This window comes from Polypterus senegalus, chromosome 8 (assembly GCF_016835505.1).
Source record: "Polypterus senegalus isolate Bchr_013 chromosome 8, ASM1683550v1, whole genome shotgun sequence".
NCBI lineage: Eukaryota > Metazoa > Chordata > Cladistia > Polypteriformes > Polypteridae > Polypterus > Polypterus senegalus.
In genome coordinates, this window is record NC_053161.1 from 30,428,254 (window position 1) to 30,449,235 (window position 20,982).

Sequence of the window (20,982 nt, forward strand, 5' to 3'; positions counted from 1 at the left end):
GATATGTATAATATCTGTGGCATACCACTTAAAAGCAAAACACACATGACAACTAATGTTGGACAGTAAAATCTGTGGCAGACTGCAATCCATGAATGTACAATTCGACTTATGTCCATGAACGAAACAAAATCTAAAGTATTAACTACTGCTCTTTGTTGCAAAACCGAATTGATTCACATTGCAGACCTTTAAATATAACTGAAGATACAGGGCTGAAAGACATAATTAGCGAGGTTTGAGAATTCTTACATGTTAACCTTTATACTGAACAACTGTGTCAAGTATCAACTATTATATGAAAAACATAAGTGTTCACAGTCATTTTCACTGAAAAGAAAATTTTAGAAGAAATGCAAGGAGTAAAAGAGTAAATATATACCTCAACAGCTGAAACTTGCTTTCCAATTTTGAGCAGAGAATAGACCTACTGAATTTTCCTTTAAAAAGATGATCAAAGATTTTTATACAAAGACTGTGAAACTAAATCTTCCTTAAACAAACACAAACAAGCCTTAAACTGTAGCAGGAAATGATCATATTCAAGCTGCAATTCTTTCTTCCCACCCACATTAATAATTCCTATTCTACAGTAAGCTGTACTTAGCTTCTGCATTTTGAAAAAGAAGACTTGCATTCTTAACTTTAATTATATTCATTTTGTCCACTTTTAATAGAATGATTTTAAGGAATGTTTAATAAAAATTTAACACAGTTTTTAGACACCTTAGCCTACACTTTTACTTCTCAAAATAAACCAAAATATATCTAAATATGCCCTTTAGTCTTTGATTACTAAATGAGAAAAACTTACTTTTTGTTCTTTTGAAACACACTCCAACTAGACATATGCCTCTTTTTATAAATATCTACAATGGAGGAATGAATACAGGAAGAACTCAAAGTAGAAATGTAAAAAAAAAAAAAACATACTACGTCTATCAATTTGGACTTCATACCTCTCTCTCTGTCTGGCAGGGTGGCTTTTCCACCCAACTATTTCTTTCTCTCTCAGTACTAGACTCTGTTCCTCCAGTTACGTGAGCATTTGCCTGAACTCTCTTACCAAATCTAGGTAAATATTGCCATTGGCTGTGATACAGCGTATACCCCTTGCAGGGTCACTTCTGATCAAATGCAAAATTGCTTCAGGGGTGAGAGGCTGTCCTCGTGTTCTTTTAGATAGTGTAGACACTGGCCCAGACACAGACAGGTAGACATGATTTTAAATCACCCAACACACACATTTATTTACAATATACTATTCACATGGTGCACACACAACCCCAAAACTCCCCCAAAGTCCAGGCCTCACAGTGTCTTTGACTCTTCAGGTACGCCTCCACTCCTCTCCACCAAGACTTTGTCTTCTACACTCCCGACTCCAACCCTCGAATGGAGGGAGGTGGCCCCTTTTATACACACCAGGACGTGCTCCAGGTGCTTCTGCTGGCACTCCCAAGTGTGGCGGAAGTACCGGCTGCACACCCGGAAGCACTCCAGGTGTCCCTGGTCTTCTTCCCCTCAGCACTTCCGGGTGTGGCGAAAGTGCTGAGGGCCAGGGTTCCTCAGGCATTGGGGTGCCCCCTGGCAATGACCATGGGCCCCTATAGGGTTGAGTTCCCGTGGTCCCCAAAGACACTAGAGACGTAATCCCTCCTCCGGTCCTTCTGGGTGTCCTGGCTGGGTACCACCCCCAGCTGCTTGCCACAATACATACTAGGATAAATTCCCACTGTGCCTCTTAGGTAGTCCCTAAGTTGCTTCCTTCATTAAAGATGCAGCTCAGGTCAATAATTTCCCATCTGTGACTGAGTGCCTTCTAGCAGTAAGAAGATGTTGCAGCCTTTCCTTTCTGACTTTAGTCTTTCTCTTCTTATTTTAGATGGTAAGGCATCCCAGTCATTTGTTGGTATGATGTAGCGGATCCACGGCTTAACATTTTAGTGAGCCGTTTTTAGATAATTCAAAAATTAATCGGCACAGCTCAATTTCTGTGGGTGTGTGTACCCGTGCAGCTGCGAGAGGTTGGTAAGGTAATGGGGGCAAGACTCACCTATATGTGAGGGCACGATCTGTCTTAATTGCTTCATCGGCCTTCTGCGGTGTGCGATTGAGGCACTACACCCATGGAGGTATATAAGGGGAAGCTGGCACAAGAAAAAGTGGAAAAAAGCAAAAAGAAAGACAGAAGCAGAACTGTGAGAACAGCATCAGGATGAGCCAGCCAGCCAGGGTGTGAAAGGCAGCGCAGTGGATGTCCTTGTGACAGAGCGAAGGATTGTTGCACCGGGGGCAGATCATCTCCACTAATTTATTGTTGCAGAGTGGAAGTGATTGTGGTGGGGTCCTACCCCAGACATCATAATTACACCAGGCATGCAAGACGGAAAACGGGAGGACAACCGACCTTGAGCGGTCTGACTGATGCCACTAGTAGCAACCAAGACGGGAGTCGAGTTGGTGAGGACTATGGCTACTGGAGTCTCCAGCAGCTGAGCGAGCAATGGGTGAAGCTGGGTAGACGAAGAGGGAGTTGTGCTCAGCTCACCCATCAGACCATGAAGGACCCGATGGCTGATGGTTTTAATCTCTGATTTCTGATTTTTAATCTCATGGATTGTCACCTGTTTTAAGGATTATTTATTTATTGAATGCACTGCTCTTTGTTTTGTACACTGTTTTTGAATTGTTGTAATAAAAGCACTGGAGCATTTTTGCACCAACCCCTTGCTTTGTGTGTTGTGTCATCATCTGCTGGCTCATTGCTCGAGTATGTAATTAGCGGTAGTGGGTTTAAGTGGCTCCCCAGAAGGACCCACACCATCACAGTTGGGCCCATTGCCTTTAAGAATTTCTTTCTTCTGTTGGTGCCTATCCTCTCCTGTACTTCCAAAATGCCCAAAACACATGCAGATAATACCATCAATACTACGTCAATTTATTTCTGTGCTGGCATGAACAGTACCTAATCTACACTCTTCAGCCTTTCTTCTACCTATGTGATGGTACCTCACCAGATCTTGGCCAGGAGGGTATTTAAGCAGGAAAAAGTCCTACAGAAGAAGCAGCTAGCATGTTATTAATAAGTTCATGTAGACTGAGTAGTACATCCAGTCATCAGTAGACTGCACTTTTAGAGACATAGGTTCATTGACCTCTGATCTTGTTATTGAGTATGAATTACCATCCCTACTAGGGTTACAGAAGCTTGTTTTTTATTTTTACTGAGAATTATAAATCAGGCTAGAAAGACAGAAAGAAAGGAACTGGTACTGTATGTAGAACAGAAAGAGAAACTGAATTCAGTTAGGGGTGACAGCTATTTACAGTTTTTATATCATTTGCACTAGCATGTATATAACAAAGGTACTAAAATGACAAAAAATGAATTTTATTTACTGAAATTGTGAATATCTGCCAAGACAAAAACAATTCCAAAGTATTTCTACTGCATTAATACTTCAGTCTATTGTATGCATAGTAAATATAGTCAAGTTCTAAAAAATAGGTACGGAATATTCAGTCCGGTTTTATTTTCATATATTTTTATTTTATAAAAATGTATTAATCAATATTAGAAGTCACTTCAATCAACATTCACCTAAAAAAAGGTTAGTATGCACAAAAATGCAATTACATACCTCTGTAAGCCTTCAAGACTTGTAGGAGTTAGGCAAGCTTCCTGTCAGTTACCTTCGAGAGCAGTACCACACAAAACTGAAAACATTCTGACCCTGAATTGAACTGAATTCCAAACTGAATTCTACAACACTTATTCGATTTGTTTATTTATGGTTAAGTTTCATATTTATGATCTAATCATATAAAAGTAACCTATAATTTTAGCCAGCTGCCTTCAACTTTACTACTTCAAACTGTACAGCATGGATTTCTCCTAAATGCATGTCTGTCTCCTGGCGCTTCTTAATTTCTCTGTCTGTCACATTCATTACTTTAACAGTCAGCCGCATTGGACTGTTTTCCTGGCACTATGACAGAAAATGCTCAAAAAAGAAAGAAAAAAAAAAGAGAAAAGAAAATGTCTAGGTATTTTATGGTAAGTAAAAGCCAATTAATTGTATCGCATGTGTCTATTAATTTAGGGGTAACATCTGCAAAACAGAATAGCTCATTTTGTTTATTGGATAACATTTGACTAAAACAAACAAAAAAAGACCTACAAAATGTTTTAACTTTGTGACCACAATCAGAGTCACTCCAATTTTACTTCTCTTTGCCAAACAATGAACAAATCATTCAGTATGACCTTAAGCAATTCTAATGAATGGTCTCCAGTTCCAGTGGCCACTGGATTGCCAGGAATCCTTGGGCAACTGTAAAAATCAAAGAAATTTACACTACAAGACTCCAGTTATCAGCTAAAACTTCAGTAATAGGGTTTCCTGTGGCATCAGGAGGCTAAAGTTATGCACTCATCAGGCCCCAATGTCGCTGTGCTCCAAGCTAACCACTAGTTAAACTGCCGAGTTAGCTTGGCCAAAGACTCAGAAAATTTGCAGAGGCTAAGATTAAATTTTAGGGTGAGTTCTGCTTACACATGTCAAAAAAAGAAAAAAAAATCACTACAAAAAAACTTAATTCATGGAGTTTACTCAAAATATAATACAACTCTAACACTATACATGAGTAAGTTTTACATGCATGTTCACAGAATAATTATAAAAGGGGTTAATCCATTGTTTCTGGAATGGTGTTGTTGGGGAGTCACCTCTTCAGCATCAAGTGCCAAGATGGGAAACAACCCTGGACTGAATACCAGTCCATTGCAAGGTATATTAACTCGTACTTTACAAAGCATTGCCAGTCCGTCAAACCTTTGTAATGCTGGTGGAAACTGGAGCACCCAGAGGAAGCTTAGATCGTCTTATAAACATACAAAGAATGTGCAATCTCTGCACTGGAGTTTGCACAGTGTCACTTAAACAGCAGCATTACCCGTACACCATTATGCTAAAATTATTTTACGCACATGTGATATGATTTGTAGTGGCTTATCTTAAATTCTCCATACAGTATAAAATGAAAACAAATAAACAGGATGTGTGTGTTTCTGGCTAAAATTAATGGTCAAATATCAAGAAAGGTCAAATGCATTTCTGATAATCTTTACCATATAATTACTCCAGGTTATTCATTTTATGTTGTCGTGATTCATGAGCACTTTGCGTATCACAAACTCTAACAGAACATGTTTTCTAAACACTGCTGCCTCTTAGCAATAGGGATTTGGGTTTGATTTTCTTGACCTAATCACTCTCTGCATTTGAACATTCGCCCAATGTCTGTGTAGGTTTCCTCTAACCTCTGGTTTCCTTCAAGATCCTGAAGAAGTGAGTTCACTGGTGACTGCAGATTGGCCTTATGTAGGGCTTGTGAGTGTGTCAGCTGTTTATTGGAGGTTCTTGTCTCGTTCCTGATGTTCCTGGTATATATTCTAGCCCCTCATGACCCTTATTGGACTAAAAAGGGCAAATAAAAAAATGAAACAAATACAGCAAGTTTTAGTTTAGTTTATAAAAGTTCCAAGAATAGTCAGTAATTTACTATAAATAAATGTGCTTGTCCAGAAGGAAAATTATTTTGGGTTTATGCTTAAATTGATTTACAAATAAAATAAATAAAAATGGTTATAATAACTCATTGCAAGGTTGTATTAATAAAGTGTTTTATATTGTCAACTTACATGGTCAATATATGACTGGGAGAAAATGTAAAAAAAAAAAAAAACTTGAATAAAATCAAATCTTAAATTTAATAAAAAGCCTAGACAGGCAATACAAATATTGATGTTTATTTACCAATTGATGTTGTTTAACTAATTTTAACTACAAGGCTGGTTAATTTTGCGAGGTGTGGGGGAAAATCCCATAAGCACATAAGAGATTTTATTAGACAGGTACAAAGGATGAGTCAGAATTAAGGTGCTTGCCAATATTTTTTTTAAAGTCTTTAAATGATTCCGTTGGCTTATAAACTTGGAGATCAGCCATCTGGGCATGCTTACACCACAATGTCTAGTTTATTAGCATTACACTGAACCTGCTAAACCCTTTACTTGAAGACTGGTGGGTTTCCAAAGCACAGCAGCAGTAAAATCCACAAGCAAGCAACTTGCTTCCATAACACGCGGACCAGATCAAAGATGACCCTGGTTCATCTTGTCTAAAGCATACATTACATGCGATTGACATTCCAGCAGAATCCCTGGCAGCTGCATGTCAAAGCATTTAGTGCTTGCATGTTTGATTTACACTCTTTTTTAAATTCTACAGAAAAAGACAGTTGCCATGCATGGTGTCTGTAGCAAACAGGCACAGTCATGTCCCTTTGTAACAGTTCTATGAGTAAAGGTAAAACATTTACCAGTGTACCTTTTTTAATATGTTATTGCTCTTGAACTTAAGGTGCTTAGTAACATCTCAAAATGATTACCAACTAAATGGCTAATAAATAAATGGCAAACTTTTATAGTAGCAATGCATTCTGTGAGCTTGATATTTTAGAAGCAGTGGAGCCTCAATGCAAGGAGATCATTGGCTATTTCCCGTATACAGCTGTAAGTTGGGTTTCTATTGAACTTTCTAAAGTGAAATAGTCTGAAGAAAGTATCGTTTTATTATTTTACTTATAGGTGCAGGTTTTTAGCAATCACTGAAAGCAATGAGAAATACTGTAGAGTCTACGTAGAGGATTGTTTTACCAGAGCCGATGATGAAACTTGCAAGCATCTGCACCCTACTGATAATAACGGTAGACTCCACGCAGCTACTGTTGTTATGTAGGAAATCATGTGTATATTGTAGCATACAGTCAACAAATCTCTTACAATTCAGTACACTTTATTTTGCAGTTGTATGATCATTGAACTTTTAGCGTTCATTACAACTTTACCAACGTCATAATCGCTGGTTTTTTATACAATAATAATAGGCGTGGGAAACTTAACATGTTAATTTTTGCAATTAATGTGGCATAGTTTAACATGTTAAAAAATATTACTGCATCCAGGGTCGGCCATGAGGCAAACACCTCAGGCAGTGCTTTAGTCAGGGTGGCATTTTCATGTAATCTTTTTTTTATTTTTTATTAACATTACGAAACAACAATACAAAATAGTTAATTGTATACCTAAAGGATTACAAACACATCCAGAACAGTATTCATATACAAATTTTAAGAAATACATTTTTCATTTAAAGGTTTAACATTTTGTATTAAGCGGTCCACAGCGATATGCCACATGTCAATACGTAGCATTCATGCTCATCTCCTTGATTTATAAATACTGTCATAGGTACAAGGGAATGGAAGGAAAGGAGGTGGGGATCAATACTAGAGAAAAGCTGTGAGGGTAAAAGTTACCATTTTTTTGTTTTTTTCCATTTCATGTTTCTGTAAGAAGATTGAATCAATGTCATATCACATAAGTGCTAAATAAGTTATCTTTGTGTGGCACTAAAACCAAAATAAGTTTCTAGTACCTCTATATTTAACTCGCAAGTCTGCCAGCCAGCTGCAAATGTTGATTTCCCTAATATAATGACAAAATTCCATGAAATAGAAGTGTAATGATTACCCCTACCCATGATTACAGATTACAGTATCTTCACTTATTTATGCAAAGAATGCAACATAACCATCCAAGTAATGCACGGTGTCACTTTTTAAGCAAGATACCCGCTACTGAGATTTTTTTTTTTAGTGTGTTCTGTGGTGGCACATTTTTGTAACCCAAAAAATCCCAAGGCACACCATGATTCTACCAACCATAAAAACATGAAATCTCATAGATGTGTTCAAACTGTCTGAAGAGGTGGGACAGGGGAGGTGGCAGAAAAAGCAGCTCAGAGATTGACATTCACAGACACAGCACTCGTGTAGAGTATAATTTTCAATCATTGATGGTGAGGAACAATTAACGATAATATTTGTGGAGTTTTAACACAAGTTTTACTGTATAACCATTTAAGAGATGTGTATTCTTTCAATTAAATCAGCCTTTAGCAGTACTTTCAAAGTCAACGGTTGTTTCGATCGTTTTTTATTTTGAGATGTCTGTGTTTTATACACTATGCCAATTCCAATTTGAGAATTAATACATTGGCCTCATTCTCTCATTGCCTTCTTTTTAACTTGCCCTTTTGGAAGGCATTTAAATTCAGGTTGTACTTGCTGAAGTAGTGTTTTGTTAAAAGTTCAGGTTTAAATTCATTGCCTAAGCTATGCCATTTTTAAAAAATTGCTTCAGGGTGATTCTACATTAATTTTGTGATTCAGTGTGTACTTACTTCATGATTTATGTATTCATTTTATAATTACATGTTTTAATGTTAGATGCAATTAATTGCAATTAATTACATACATTAATTTTTGTTTTGATTGATTTTCAGCCCTAAATAATACCACTCATTTTACTTCATGATTGATACAAAAATTGAAAATATTTGTAAAACTACTTAGTAATACAGTAAGGACACATTCATCTATTTATACCCACACCTATCCAGTCAGAACTGAGCACAAGATAGAAATCAGCTCTACACTGGGTTCTACTCCATTCCAGGGAAAACTCAACCATATACCTAATACAGGGCTAATTTAGAATGCAAACTGTTTGGATGAGGAATAAAAACCAGAGAACATCATGGAAAGTTTACACAAGCAGAGATAGTATGCATAAATTACACAAAGGCGATGCACTCTCTTTGTGGAGTGTGCCCTCCAGTTGACTGCTACCCTCAATTAATGTTACATTTTGTCTTATGCTCAATGATACCACGATAAGCACTGGCACCGCATTGCCTTGAAGACATACAGCTTGTGGGCTAAAACAATGGCTTAGACAGCAGCTGTAATACAGAAAGGAACAGAGAGACAAACAGAGAGAGTGAGAGTGAGAAAGAGCATGCAGAAATGAATCAACAAACAGGCAAGGGGAGAAGATGTTAAACTGCATGGAGACAAAGTCCCTTACCTGTTTCACCCCAATAACAGTGTCTGTTAAGAATTTAAGAACATTTTAATTTGATTTTTGTAAAACGCGAAAGAGCTAAAAATGAACAAATCTAATGACAACTTCTTGCCAGTTAGATATCAGTCACCTGTAAAGCACATAGCCAGCAGTCAAGTCTGACAAGAAACCAGAGCAGACAAAATGACAACCTACTCATATCTTCACTAACCTGAGTAGAGGGCCTTGCTAAATATCTTCTATAGCTATTTGCTTCTGGAAATGCAAGTTAAGTAAAAATTTAATTGCAATTTTTTTATGTACTGCTTGATTCTGAGTGGATGGTTCTGTGGGGCTGTTTTTTTTTTGAGAATGTATTAATTAGAATGCAAAGGCAAAAGAAATGCACAATATTTAATGTGACCTCATGATCAAAAGGCAAATATTAATGATAAAAAAATGGCAATTTTGCATAGGTGTGGTTTCAACTTTGCCCCTGATGGTAACAGTACAGGTTTACTACTATGTCGAAAATAAATATAAATTAATGGGCATATCACAGCTAATTACGGAGACTTCTAAAACTTAGCAAAAATAATCATAATCACTCAATACTACACTCTATAATAAAAGTTTGGATTACAAAAGAAAGAGAAATTAACTTTTAAATCACGCCATTCTCATTTAAACAACAGGGATAATTATTATAACATTTTAGCTCACAAATACATAAGTAAAAAGTCGATTACACAGCTTGTACCTCATATCAAATTACACAACCATAAGTTTGGTTACTAGTACCATGTACACCAATGAGCATCCTTGTGATCGAACAGGGTGCTCATTATGGACCTTTTGTGTATCCGCTCAGGGGGTTGGGGGAAAGGGGAGTTGAATTTTAAGCTTGAACACATCCCTGAAATATATTTTATGACAGTTCCAATTGAGTGATAATAAATTAAATTATAACTCATGGACTTTCTCATCCCTGAAATTAATTCCTGTCTACATCTCTGTTATTGACAATTCTTAACTAGCACAGAAAGTCAATAACAATTTACCACTCAGGTTCAGATCAGGCTATTCTTCCAATCATGTACTTCCAACTTTCTACATCATTACCCCAATAAATGTTGAATACTCCATGTAGGGCAACATTATTATCTGACAATATCTTTTTAGCAGCCAATGTAGTGTTTCTATAAAACTCTATATTCTTGAATATTTTCTAGTGCATACACAGAAAGAACAGACTGTGTTGGTCTGTCTTCAACTTGGAGCAGCATTGAGTAGCCATGTCTTCAATCAAAACAAACACCAATTGTATGACACGCAGATGGGGGCTTGAATCTCCACACTCACCTCGAAAGTCTCCTATGGGCAAATTCAGAATATAGGTGAGATCATCCTTGAATTAAATACCTAGTTCCAGAGCTCAGGCTCCACAAAAAACAGTGTCCTCTATCAAGGTCTAGTATGCCTGGATCAGTCAGAATCTGGTTATTGAGTTTTGATGCACCAAACAGCCTCAATGTTTGGTCACTATTCAGAAAGTCGATGTGTACTCCTAGAAGTACTTTATATCAATGACAAGCTTGAGTGGTCTCATAACACAGAGGAACAATATAAGAAAGGGCAGTGTCAGCTCTTTTTTGTAGAAGACTGCATTCTTTTAATGTAAGTAATTATATCCTTCTTATCTACAGTACTATAACTCTGTAATGGTCAGTATGATTTTCTACAATATGGTGTGCTGGGTTAGTACCATCACTTCAACAAAATAATTAAATGGGTAGGCTCAGTTATAGAACACATTTTGGACCCCTTGAAGGTGGAAGCAGGGAGAATGAAAACAAGACTATCTGCAATTATGAATGATGCAACACACCCTCTCTCTCTAACACACTAACACTGAGGACTTTCAGCCAACAAATTACACAGCAGAAATGTGTCAAGAAACACTACTAGGGCTCTTTATACCAACAACAGTACACCTGCATAATGCCTTGCTGTGACTGTGACTGCCAAGTCAGATGTTTGCTTTTTTAGTCATTCTAGTGTGTATTCAGAACATACGGTACATGTATATTTATATGTTTATTTATTTATTAATCTAGTTATTGACCATCTGAAAAAAGCTAAATTTAACACCTGGTAAATTTATTTTAGTTTTATTTATCTATCTTACCCATTACCTGAATGGCATTGCATCTGACCCTCATCCTTCACCCTGTTGGTGGTACTCCCATATGGCAACTACACCTGGTGTTTTTGGACTTAGTCATATTGGCGAGATTGATGCCACCATGTGCAATTGCTTGCAAACTTCATTCTTAGGCCAGTATCAAGGAGTAGGTGCCGGTATTCCTGTTCTCTTTGATTTTTGTTGCTCCACCAGGTGTTTCAGTTGACTATGTTCAAATAAGGATGTTAAATATAAATATTGTACATGATCTTGTATGTTAACGACCCACATTCTTACCAATGAGATATAGCAGATTCACATCTTTGCAAACTATGAGTGTTGAAGTGAGCTTTTGTTTGCAGTCTTTGCTGCCCATTTCAAGAACACAAAAGAAACCAATGTATCATCAATTGTTAACAATTTTAAGGTCATAATCAAAATCAGAGAAGATTTACAGGCAGAAGAAGATCGATGTAAAGAGAGAAAAGGAAACATAAGCATGTAGATTTGTGGAGTGTGTCAAAAGGAAATTGAAAAGGCTACAAGAGAAGTAAAAACATTTTGGAAGAAGTAAACGTTAACCATGAAATGGTAATAACTTGATGGCAAATAGCAACAGTAATGTAGCCAATTGTTAATCTGACTAGGTCTTGGTAATTGATAATTTAGTTTAAAATGAAAATTAGATTAAACATGTGGTAGATGACAATGAATTAGCTGGGCGTTATACTGTACATACTATACCTGGGTTTTCATGGTATTCAAATACATGTTAGTACGATCACATACTTTAAATACAGCAACCATTTTGGTAAGTTTGACTCATTCCATAGTACATCTGAGTTACAGCTTCTCCTTAAACAACATATGGCAGCAAAGTGAAAATGTTTCATACAAAACAACTGCAGATACAGCACATATTAACAAATGTTGTAAATTGTTCTTTATGTAAGTGGAATATAACATATACTGCTAAATATACTGTATTGCCATATATATAGTGTTTATATTACCTTATTTATCAGAAAATAAAAACGAAATCTACTTACCGCTAACAACTAAGTCAGCTGATGCGGTAGAGTTGTCAACGATCGTCTGAGCTGTGCAGGTGTACCTTCCAGCATGCCATAATTGTGCAGTTTTTATTAGCAACTTCCCACTTGATTCACTCTGTATAATTTTACCAAAAAAAATAACTTTGAAAATTGCAAATAAAATAAATAATTCACATTATTGTTTCTACATGCATTACAAAACTCATATGTCTTCCAATAAATATTGCATACTTTATTTACACATTAGGAACACAATGTTACTGGCTTGAAATGTTTTTTTTGTTTTTTTTAAGAAAAAGAATGCATTTCTTCAAGCTTGTATATTGTTGTGTAACAAATCTAGAAAACTGACTGCAAATCTCATAGTAAGGCAAGCACCTGTTGACAGTTCAGTCCTAGATACAATTTAGAGAATTTTAAATGTGATATGTGTGTCTCATGTCCTGAACAGCTGAGTTTTGTTCCTTATCTGAAATTCTAATTGAAAGATTATTTTCCTGTTCTTCACTGAGAACAACTACAAATAAATTCCTAGATACTGCATTATAATACTACTCATATCATCAAAGTTAACCAGTATCATCACTCCAGGAAGAAAAATTGGAGGAGAATTAGGAAAATCAGACATATTTCCATTTTGCAGATACAAAATATGTTGATCGGAGATTAAATTTTTGCAACAGCAGTTCAAAGCATAGATGGATGTTGTCTATATGGAAAATGATACCAAGTGACTTCCATATAATGATTAAAGGAGGCTAGGATATGCTATTATTATATACAGTAATAGTGGAAGAGGTACGTATAGAAAAAATACACATTAAGCAATGCTACAAGAAGAATGTGATAAGACAGGCAAAACTGCTTCAATCTTTAATATTTCATGATCAAACTGGATTTATCAAAGATATACATTTAGTTTGAAAAATGTTTGGCACTTTCTTAATGTAACAGATTTTGCTATATAGCATGTGATTTTTGAGAGGTTTTGCTACCTCTGGATGCAGAAAAGCTTTTGACTAAGTCAGAAGGATATAATCTGTTGACAGCAATGTGCCAATTCAGGTTTGGCACATATCATAGGATCTCCAGGTTTGAAAATCAATTTGAATAAGGCTTTCTCTTCCCTCTTCCCACACCTCAACCAATATTTGACAACTTCTCAGTCATTAGGTGAGACCAAGTTAAACATAAAGAAGTAATTGTCACAAGCAAACTTAAAGATCTTAAAAAAGGAGTTTAGAAATATGTATGAAAGCATTAAACAATATGTTAACAGTAGCCAAGTCCTCATTCTCACTCTAGCTTACAAAATTAACATTGTAAAAATGAATATCCTCCTAAAGCTCCTTTATCTTTATTTAGACAATACCTATATATTTTAGCAATCCTTTTTTAAGATATACTCAAAAAAGGAAGGTGGCATGGTGCTAATTGACTTTCTTTCTTACTACTGGGCTGCAAATATATGTACATGGACTTTGAAAGGGAACACAAGCAAAAAACAAAAAATGTACAGTTTGCCATTCATGTAGGATATGGCATCACAGTTGAGCATACTGTAAGGCAGGGATGCTCTTATGATCTGTACTCCAATATAATATATCTAAGAATTTATATTTTAAGCACTTAATTTTATATGACTAGAGTTTTATAATAATGCCTGATATTGTCAAAATTTAAAATCAGACTGAATGTTTTTTAAAAAATAGCTATTTGACTAAATAAAGCTGTATTAAAAAAAAAAACAAAAACAAAGTGCTGTACTTTATTCTTGGTCTTTCTTTACAGTCATCAAATCAATAAATGGATACCAAAAACTCACACACCCTCATTGATATTTTGTTCATATAAAGGCTGAAATCAAGAAAAAATACCTCCTACAATGTATCTCATTTCATGAATGTATCAGCAAAATTGTGCAAACCAAAAACATTTAAGTGTGAAAAACTGGTTGCATTTTGCTATCGTTTTCCTCACATAATACTGTACTTGATCAGAATAAGAATAATGATTAAAATGCACCCACAGTGGACAATGAATGCCATAATATGCGGCAGATGTTTTCTTTAACTGCTGGCCTCTCAGCAGATATCCTTATTAGTTTCATACAGTATATATCACGTCATTCATTTTGGACGTACATCCTGTTTGTACCATATTTATTTGAGTCCTTAATAATGGTCTTCATACCATTCCATGATGCACTTAATGTCTGTAAAATTCTGTTACATCCCTCTTCTAATCTATAACTTTATTGTTTGTTTTTTTTTTGTTGCTTGTAGACTACAATCATGGCTCTGCATTATGATGCCAAATGTCAGGATTATCATTGCGTCAAACATACTGTATAATGGTATTTTTGGAGAATTCTTCCACATTCCATTTTTTTTTTAAATTAATTTGTATTTTGTTTATATTCGTGAACACATCATTCTGTATTACATGTCATGCTTTGCAGCCAAATATACCTTCTTGTTGACGTGTGCTGCAGCTGTCTAATGCAATGTTCAGAAATCTTTTAAATAAAGCTCAGCACTAAACAGCACACTACAAAATAATATCCTGTTCAAAGAGTCATATCCATCCATCCATCCATCCTCTTCCGCTTATCCGGGGCCGGGTCGCGGGGGCAACAGCTTGAGCAGTTAGGCCCAGACTTCCCTCTCCCTGGCCACTTCTTCCAGTTCTTCCGGGAGAATCCCATGGCGTTCCCAGGCCAGCCGGGAGACATAGTCCTTGCAGCGTGTCCTAGGTCTTCCCTGGGGCCTCCTCCTGGTTGGATGTGCCCGGAACACCTCACCAGGAAGGCGTCCAGGAGGCATCCTGATCAGATGCCCGAGCCACCTCATCTGACCCCTCTCTACTCTGAGCCCCTCCCAGATGACTGAGCTCCTCACCCTATCTTTAAGGGAAAGCCCAGACACCCAGCGGAGGAAACTCATTTCAGCCGTTTGTATTCGCGATCTCCTTCTTTCGGTCACTACTCATAGCTCATGACCATAGGTGAGGGTAGAAACTTAGATCGACTGGTAAATTGAGAGCTTTGCCTTATGGCTCAGCTCTTTTTTCACCACGACAGACCTGTCGATCTCATGGTCCATTCTTCCCTCACTCATGAACAAGACCCCGAGATACTTGTACTCCTCCACTTGGGGCAGGATCTCTCCCCCAACCCTGAGAGGGCACTCCACCCTTTTCTGGCTGAGAACCATGGTCTCGGATTTGGAGGTGCTGATTCTCATCCCAGCCACTTCACTCTCAGCTGCGAACCGATCCAGAGAGATCTGAAGATCACGGCCTGATGAAGAAAACCAGACAACATCATCTGCAAAAAGCAGTGACCCAATCCTGAGTCCACCAAACCTTCAACACCCTGGCTGAGTCCACCAAACCTTCAACACCCTGGCTGCGCCTAGAAATTCTGTCCATAAAAGTTATGAACAGAATCGGTGACAAAGGGTAGCCCTGGTGGAGTCAAAGAGTCATAAACAGCACATTTTAACAAGTATTTATTGTAATATTTTCAGGAACAGAAATTATTATTTTGATATGATAATGTAAATAAGCTTTTTCTAACATAAAGCAAATTGCAGGAACATTTGTGGGGTTTGTATGACATAAAACAGACTTTTCCCTTTACTAAGAGCTCACAATTAATTTTATAACACAATAGCCTTTAATTTAATAAGGAGACAACCAATATTTTAGAGTACAGAATAATATGTAAAGTATTTGATCTAAGTTGGATTAAGCAAGGTCAACAAAGGATGGATATATACAGCACATGTTATCTAAATTTAGAAAGCATTCTTCAGTAGGAGCCTGATAAGCAGAATCAGACATTGGTAACAGTTGAGTGATAGATCAAAACTGCCATCTGGTGGTCCAGCTGAAAAATACACCATTTTAGAAGGAATATACAAAACAGACATGAACAACACGCAACCTCAATTAAAATGTTGACATCTGAAGTCTAGATAATATTTTCCATTCAGTCTATGCCTTTCATGAGTTCAAAGGCTGACCTGACCACAAAAATGGTTAATGACAAGGGGGAAGATATGACCATGGGGAAAGATATGCCTTCCTCAAAGATTTATTTTGTAAATAATACAAATCACCTTGGAGGTGAAGGTGAAATCAAGCCAAAAGATAAAAACATGTTCTAGCAGAAAAGAAATCTAATGAAATATAAAGAATCCCAGGCACAAATGGACCCTGACAGCCTGTCCTGCCACTGTGTGATAGATGTGATGTATGTAAAGAATATTTCACTGATCTGCCCCGAAAGCTTGCTTATTGCAATCTGTTCAGTTAGACAATAAAAGGTGTAATTTTGCTTGACTTCTCATTGCATCCATAATGGCTAACATGGGACAACACTCTACTACTACTGACATAATCATATATTTTAATTGCTATCATTATGTAAGAACATTAATAAATTCAACACAACAGTTCTCTTTAATGTGATGATCAAGTCATGTCTTTTGACTTCTATTTAACAAGAATTGCCTGTCAACAGTTCAACTTAATCTGACATTAATTATCTCTTAACTTCTCAGAAACAGGCAGACATGGTTTAAAAAAATGTCAGTTTATGGCAAAAACATGAATGTTTATTTAAGACATTTCTCATATTCCCCTAATAAATAAAACTATTAAAACACAGCTTAACAGTTTAATAACACTAGTGATATTATAACTTCCTTGGCCAAAACCATTAATTCTTGAAAATGCTGTTGAGTATTTTTATGGAATTTCCTTCATAATGATAAAAAAACCATGTCTCAATTTCACTGTTTATTTCTCCCACTTTTATATAAAGAAATATCCATACATTAACAATTTCAAGTGTAAAAGAACAGTCACATTAAAATGTAGATGAATTTCATTAGTCATCATGGCATAGCAGTGTTGATATCTTATAAGGAATACTCAAGCATTAAAAATAAATGTTTATATACTTAAATGTGAGCACACACTGATGCCAGTGAACGATGAGGAACTTAACAGTAGTGAAAAAGTGCATAAGAAAAAAAAAATCTCAGTTAAAGAAGGGACTACATACATATACTACATACTCTATATATAGGGTGACACGGTGGCACAGTGGGTAGTGCTACTGCCTTGCGTGGAGTTTACATGTTCTCCCTGTGTCTGTGTGGGTTTCCTCCGGGTGCTCCGGTTTCCTCCCATAGTCCAAAGACATGCAGGTTACGTGCATTGGCGATCCTAAATTGCCCCTAGTGTGTGCTTAGTGTGTGTGTGTGTGTGTGCACGTTCTGCGGTGGGCTGGTGCCCTGCCTGGGGTTTGTTTCCTGCCTTGCGCCCTGTGTTGGCTGGGATTGGCTCCAGCAGATCCCTGTGACCCTGTAGTTTGGATATAGCAGGTTGGATAATGGCTGGCTGGCTGTATATATATATATATATATATATATATATATATATATATATATATATAAATATATATACACACACATATTACAATCTACACGAAAGAAATTCGTATCTGAAGGCAAATGCTATTATTCGACTCTACAAAAATGGTGCTTTTTTTCTTCTTTTTTAATCTACCATAATTTTTGGCATCATGTTACTATTTTAATGTTACGTCAGACATGCTATGCTGGAACACATTTGTATTTTCCATGTGTTTAGCACATCACTTCAATGATCATAATTTTTGTAGTTTGTAAACACACAGATTTTTCCTACTGCACTACTCTACTTTTTGGTCAATGGGTGTAACTAACAACACACTGTATTTTAAACACCTGTCCAGCACTCTAATATTATTGTTTTGCTCCTGATCCTGTTTCATTTTACTCTTGAACCTGAGATCCCTGATTTGCTGTTGTTTTATATTAAAATCATAATTTGGGAAAGGGTTATAGAGAGAAGACTTAGGGAAGAGACCACCATAGGGAAGAAGCAGTTTGGTCTTATGCTGGGTAGTTGGGCAACTGATGCAGACTTGGCATTGAGACAGTTCATACAGACGCATCAAGAAAAACAGAAAGGTATGCATATGGTGTTTATTGATTCTGAGGATGGCTTATGATAGCGTTCCACATCAAGAGGTTTGGAGGTGAATGAGAGAGAATGGAATACCAGAGAAGAATGTGAGGATTGTCCAGTTTATGTATGAAGGAGTGAGAATTTAGGTTATAAGCAGTTTTGGGATAACATACAATATCCCTGTCAGTGTAGGTCTGCACTTCACCTCTTTGATCTAGTTATGGGTCATGGATCACTGAGTCATTGGATTAAAGACCAATCCTCCTGGTACATGCTTTTTGCTGATAACATTGTGTTGTGTGGAACCAGAAAACAGGAAGTGGAGTGGAACTTGAAAGAATGGAGAAGGGCTTTGGAAGACAAAGGATTAAAAACAAATAGAAAACAGAGGTTTAATGATAATCAGTATTCAGATGTCAGCCTGCAGGGAAAGCTACTGAAAAGAGTAGAAAAATTTAAATATCTAGAATCAATGGTTGCCCAAGAAAGAAACATAGATGTAGTGATAACCCACAGAGTGCAGTGTGGCTAGAACAATTGGGAGAAGGTGTCAGAAGTGTTGTGTGATCAAAGATTAAAGCAAAGGTTAAAATTAAGGTTTTTAGACAGTAGTAAGACAAGCAATGATGCATGGAGCTGAGACATTGGCAGTAAACGAAGCGCAAGAGAAGAAGCTGGATGTGGATGAAATGAGAATGAGATAGATTTGAGGTATTACAAAAAAGAACAGATAAAGAAATGAGACAATCAGAGGTATAGCAAAAGTGGGAGAGATATCTAAGAAAGTACAGGAAAGTAGGTTGAAGTGGTATGGACATGAGAAGAGACAATGAATGTGTGGGCAAAGGAGTGATGGGAATGGAAAAACAGGGGAAGAGAATGCGAGGGAAGCTAAAGTGTAGGTTTATGGATAAAGTAAAAGAAGATCTGAAGGAAAAGGGTCCGAGTGAGAATGGAGTGCAGGACTGAGCTGTATGGAGAATGTTGATCAAGCACATCAACCCCACACAGAAGCAGGAAAAGAATTCACTGTAGTAAAAAATGCTGATTTCCTTTCTCATGAAACATAATGGAAAATAACTGCCAGATTTCTGATTTCCCTTTTATTATTATAACATCTTTTAAATATTTTAAAGAGCGTTTTCACCATCAGGAAAACATACATGGCTAACTCAACCAAAATGTGTGTTTTGGAGGCTGCTGGCTTGTCACATATTTCCTAAAATAAAGGTAAAATAAAAAATAACTATTAAGGTTACATGTGTAATACTTTCAATACATCTATAGATGTGGAAATGAACATCATTTAATTTAATCCTGTATCTTATTTTTTTGACCACCAGTGCCCCCCTGTACAAAGTTATGAAATTTGCTCATTTGATCAACCTTCCACAAGCTGTTTATTATTTCTCCAAACTATAACCTACACGCCTTGTGATTCGTTTCAACATTTTGGAATGTATTATTTTTTTAGTTAGTAGGAGAATTTTTAAGTTGCTGTTAATGAAAGAATTGGTTAAGTAAAGAATATAAGGAGGAAATAATTAAAAAATCATTACAATGCAACATTTAGTACTTTTAGTAACTCCTTTTGTGAAACAATAATAGACTACCATACCTCGACTTACATAAAATAGAGATGTGCACTGACTTTGCATGTTTTGCACCAATGGACCAGAAAGGCACACAGCAGAATGAAGGTCTAGAGGAGGGGGTAGGGAGCAGAGACTAGACTAACTTGGGCATTTAATGCATTTAAAAGCAATTTTATATGGGATTTGTATGCATTACAGGAATGTAAAGTGTCCTGATTCCGCTTTTCTCTTTGATTCTTTCCATGCACAGAAAATATTGTGTTTTCAAGTGACGGCTGTGTCTGTGCACAAGTCATAACCTCTGCATGCCTTGGAGATTTATCCCAAGCAAAAAAACAAAAATATTAATAATAATGAAGTACCTGTATAGAAAGGCACATTAAATACAAACATATGTAACAACACAAATTTTAACCTACTTTTAAATATATTCATATATTTACTTATTTTTAATATGAGTATTCTGACTATATAACTGTAACTATAACATGACAGCCCTAATGTAGACACACACACACACACACACACAGATTAAATTAATTATGTTACATTATTTATAGAACACTACTAGTTTAGAAATACAGTTTATGAAAACATCTTAGAATTTAAACATGCATGTAATGAGAATGCAGATTTAGATGAACAAAATAGTGTGATTACAACTTGCATACTTAAATCTAACTTCTTAAACACTAGATGCTACTAACATTTAATATGTTGTGTTCTTACATTTATAATTTTAAAAGAACATTATCACAGCTAGCTTGGTACACCTTTCATTCTTTACATATAACTTAAAATGTCATATTGGTATTTTCAGATCATCAGCAGAATTCTGCAGCTAGAATGGAAAAAATCATAAAAGAACTGTATTTACAAATTTTTTAAAGAGATATTACCTGATATACAGTAATTCTTATGTCTTACTAGCTGATTACCCAGTGGCTTCGCTCACTGAGTGCAAAGGAAAAAAGTAAAATGTAGTATATAAATTATTAAACAATAAAACATTAACATGCAAGAAGTAAAGACACATTGAGCAGTACTGGAGTGCTTTTCGGGTAAAGTACATTTTAAAGTCGCTATAGCACAACAGGTAAGTAGCACTAACAGCAGCTTAAATGTATTAGGATCATCTCTCGGTAGCAG

At 36.3% G+C, this 20,982-nt stretch overlaps 1 protein-coding gene across 2 annotated transcripts in view; it reads right to left on the reverse strand.

Annotated features, from left to right (window-relative positions):
* LOC120533861 (contactin-1-like) overlaps positions 1-20,982 on the reverse strand; it is a 388,538-nt gene that overhangs the window by 132,340 nt on the left and 235,216 nt on the right. For both annotated transcript variants that reach the window (XM_039760909.1, XM_039760911.1), the window contains one exon: positions 12,209-12,329. In XM_039760909.1, coding sequence (XP_039616843.1) covers positions 12,209-12,329 — 121 coding nt within the window. The remainder of the gene's footprint in view (positions 1-12,208; positions 12,330-20,982) is intronic.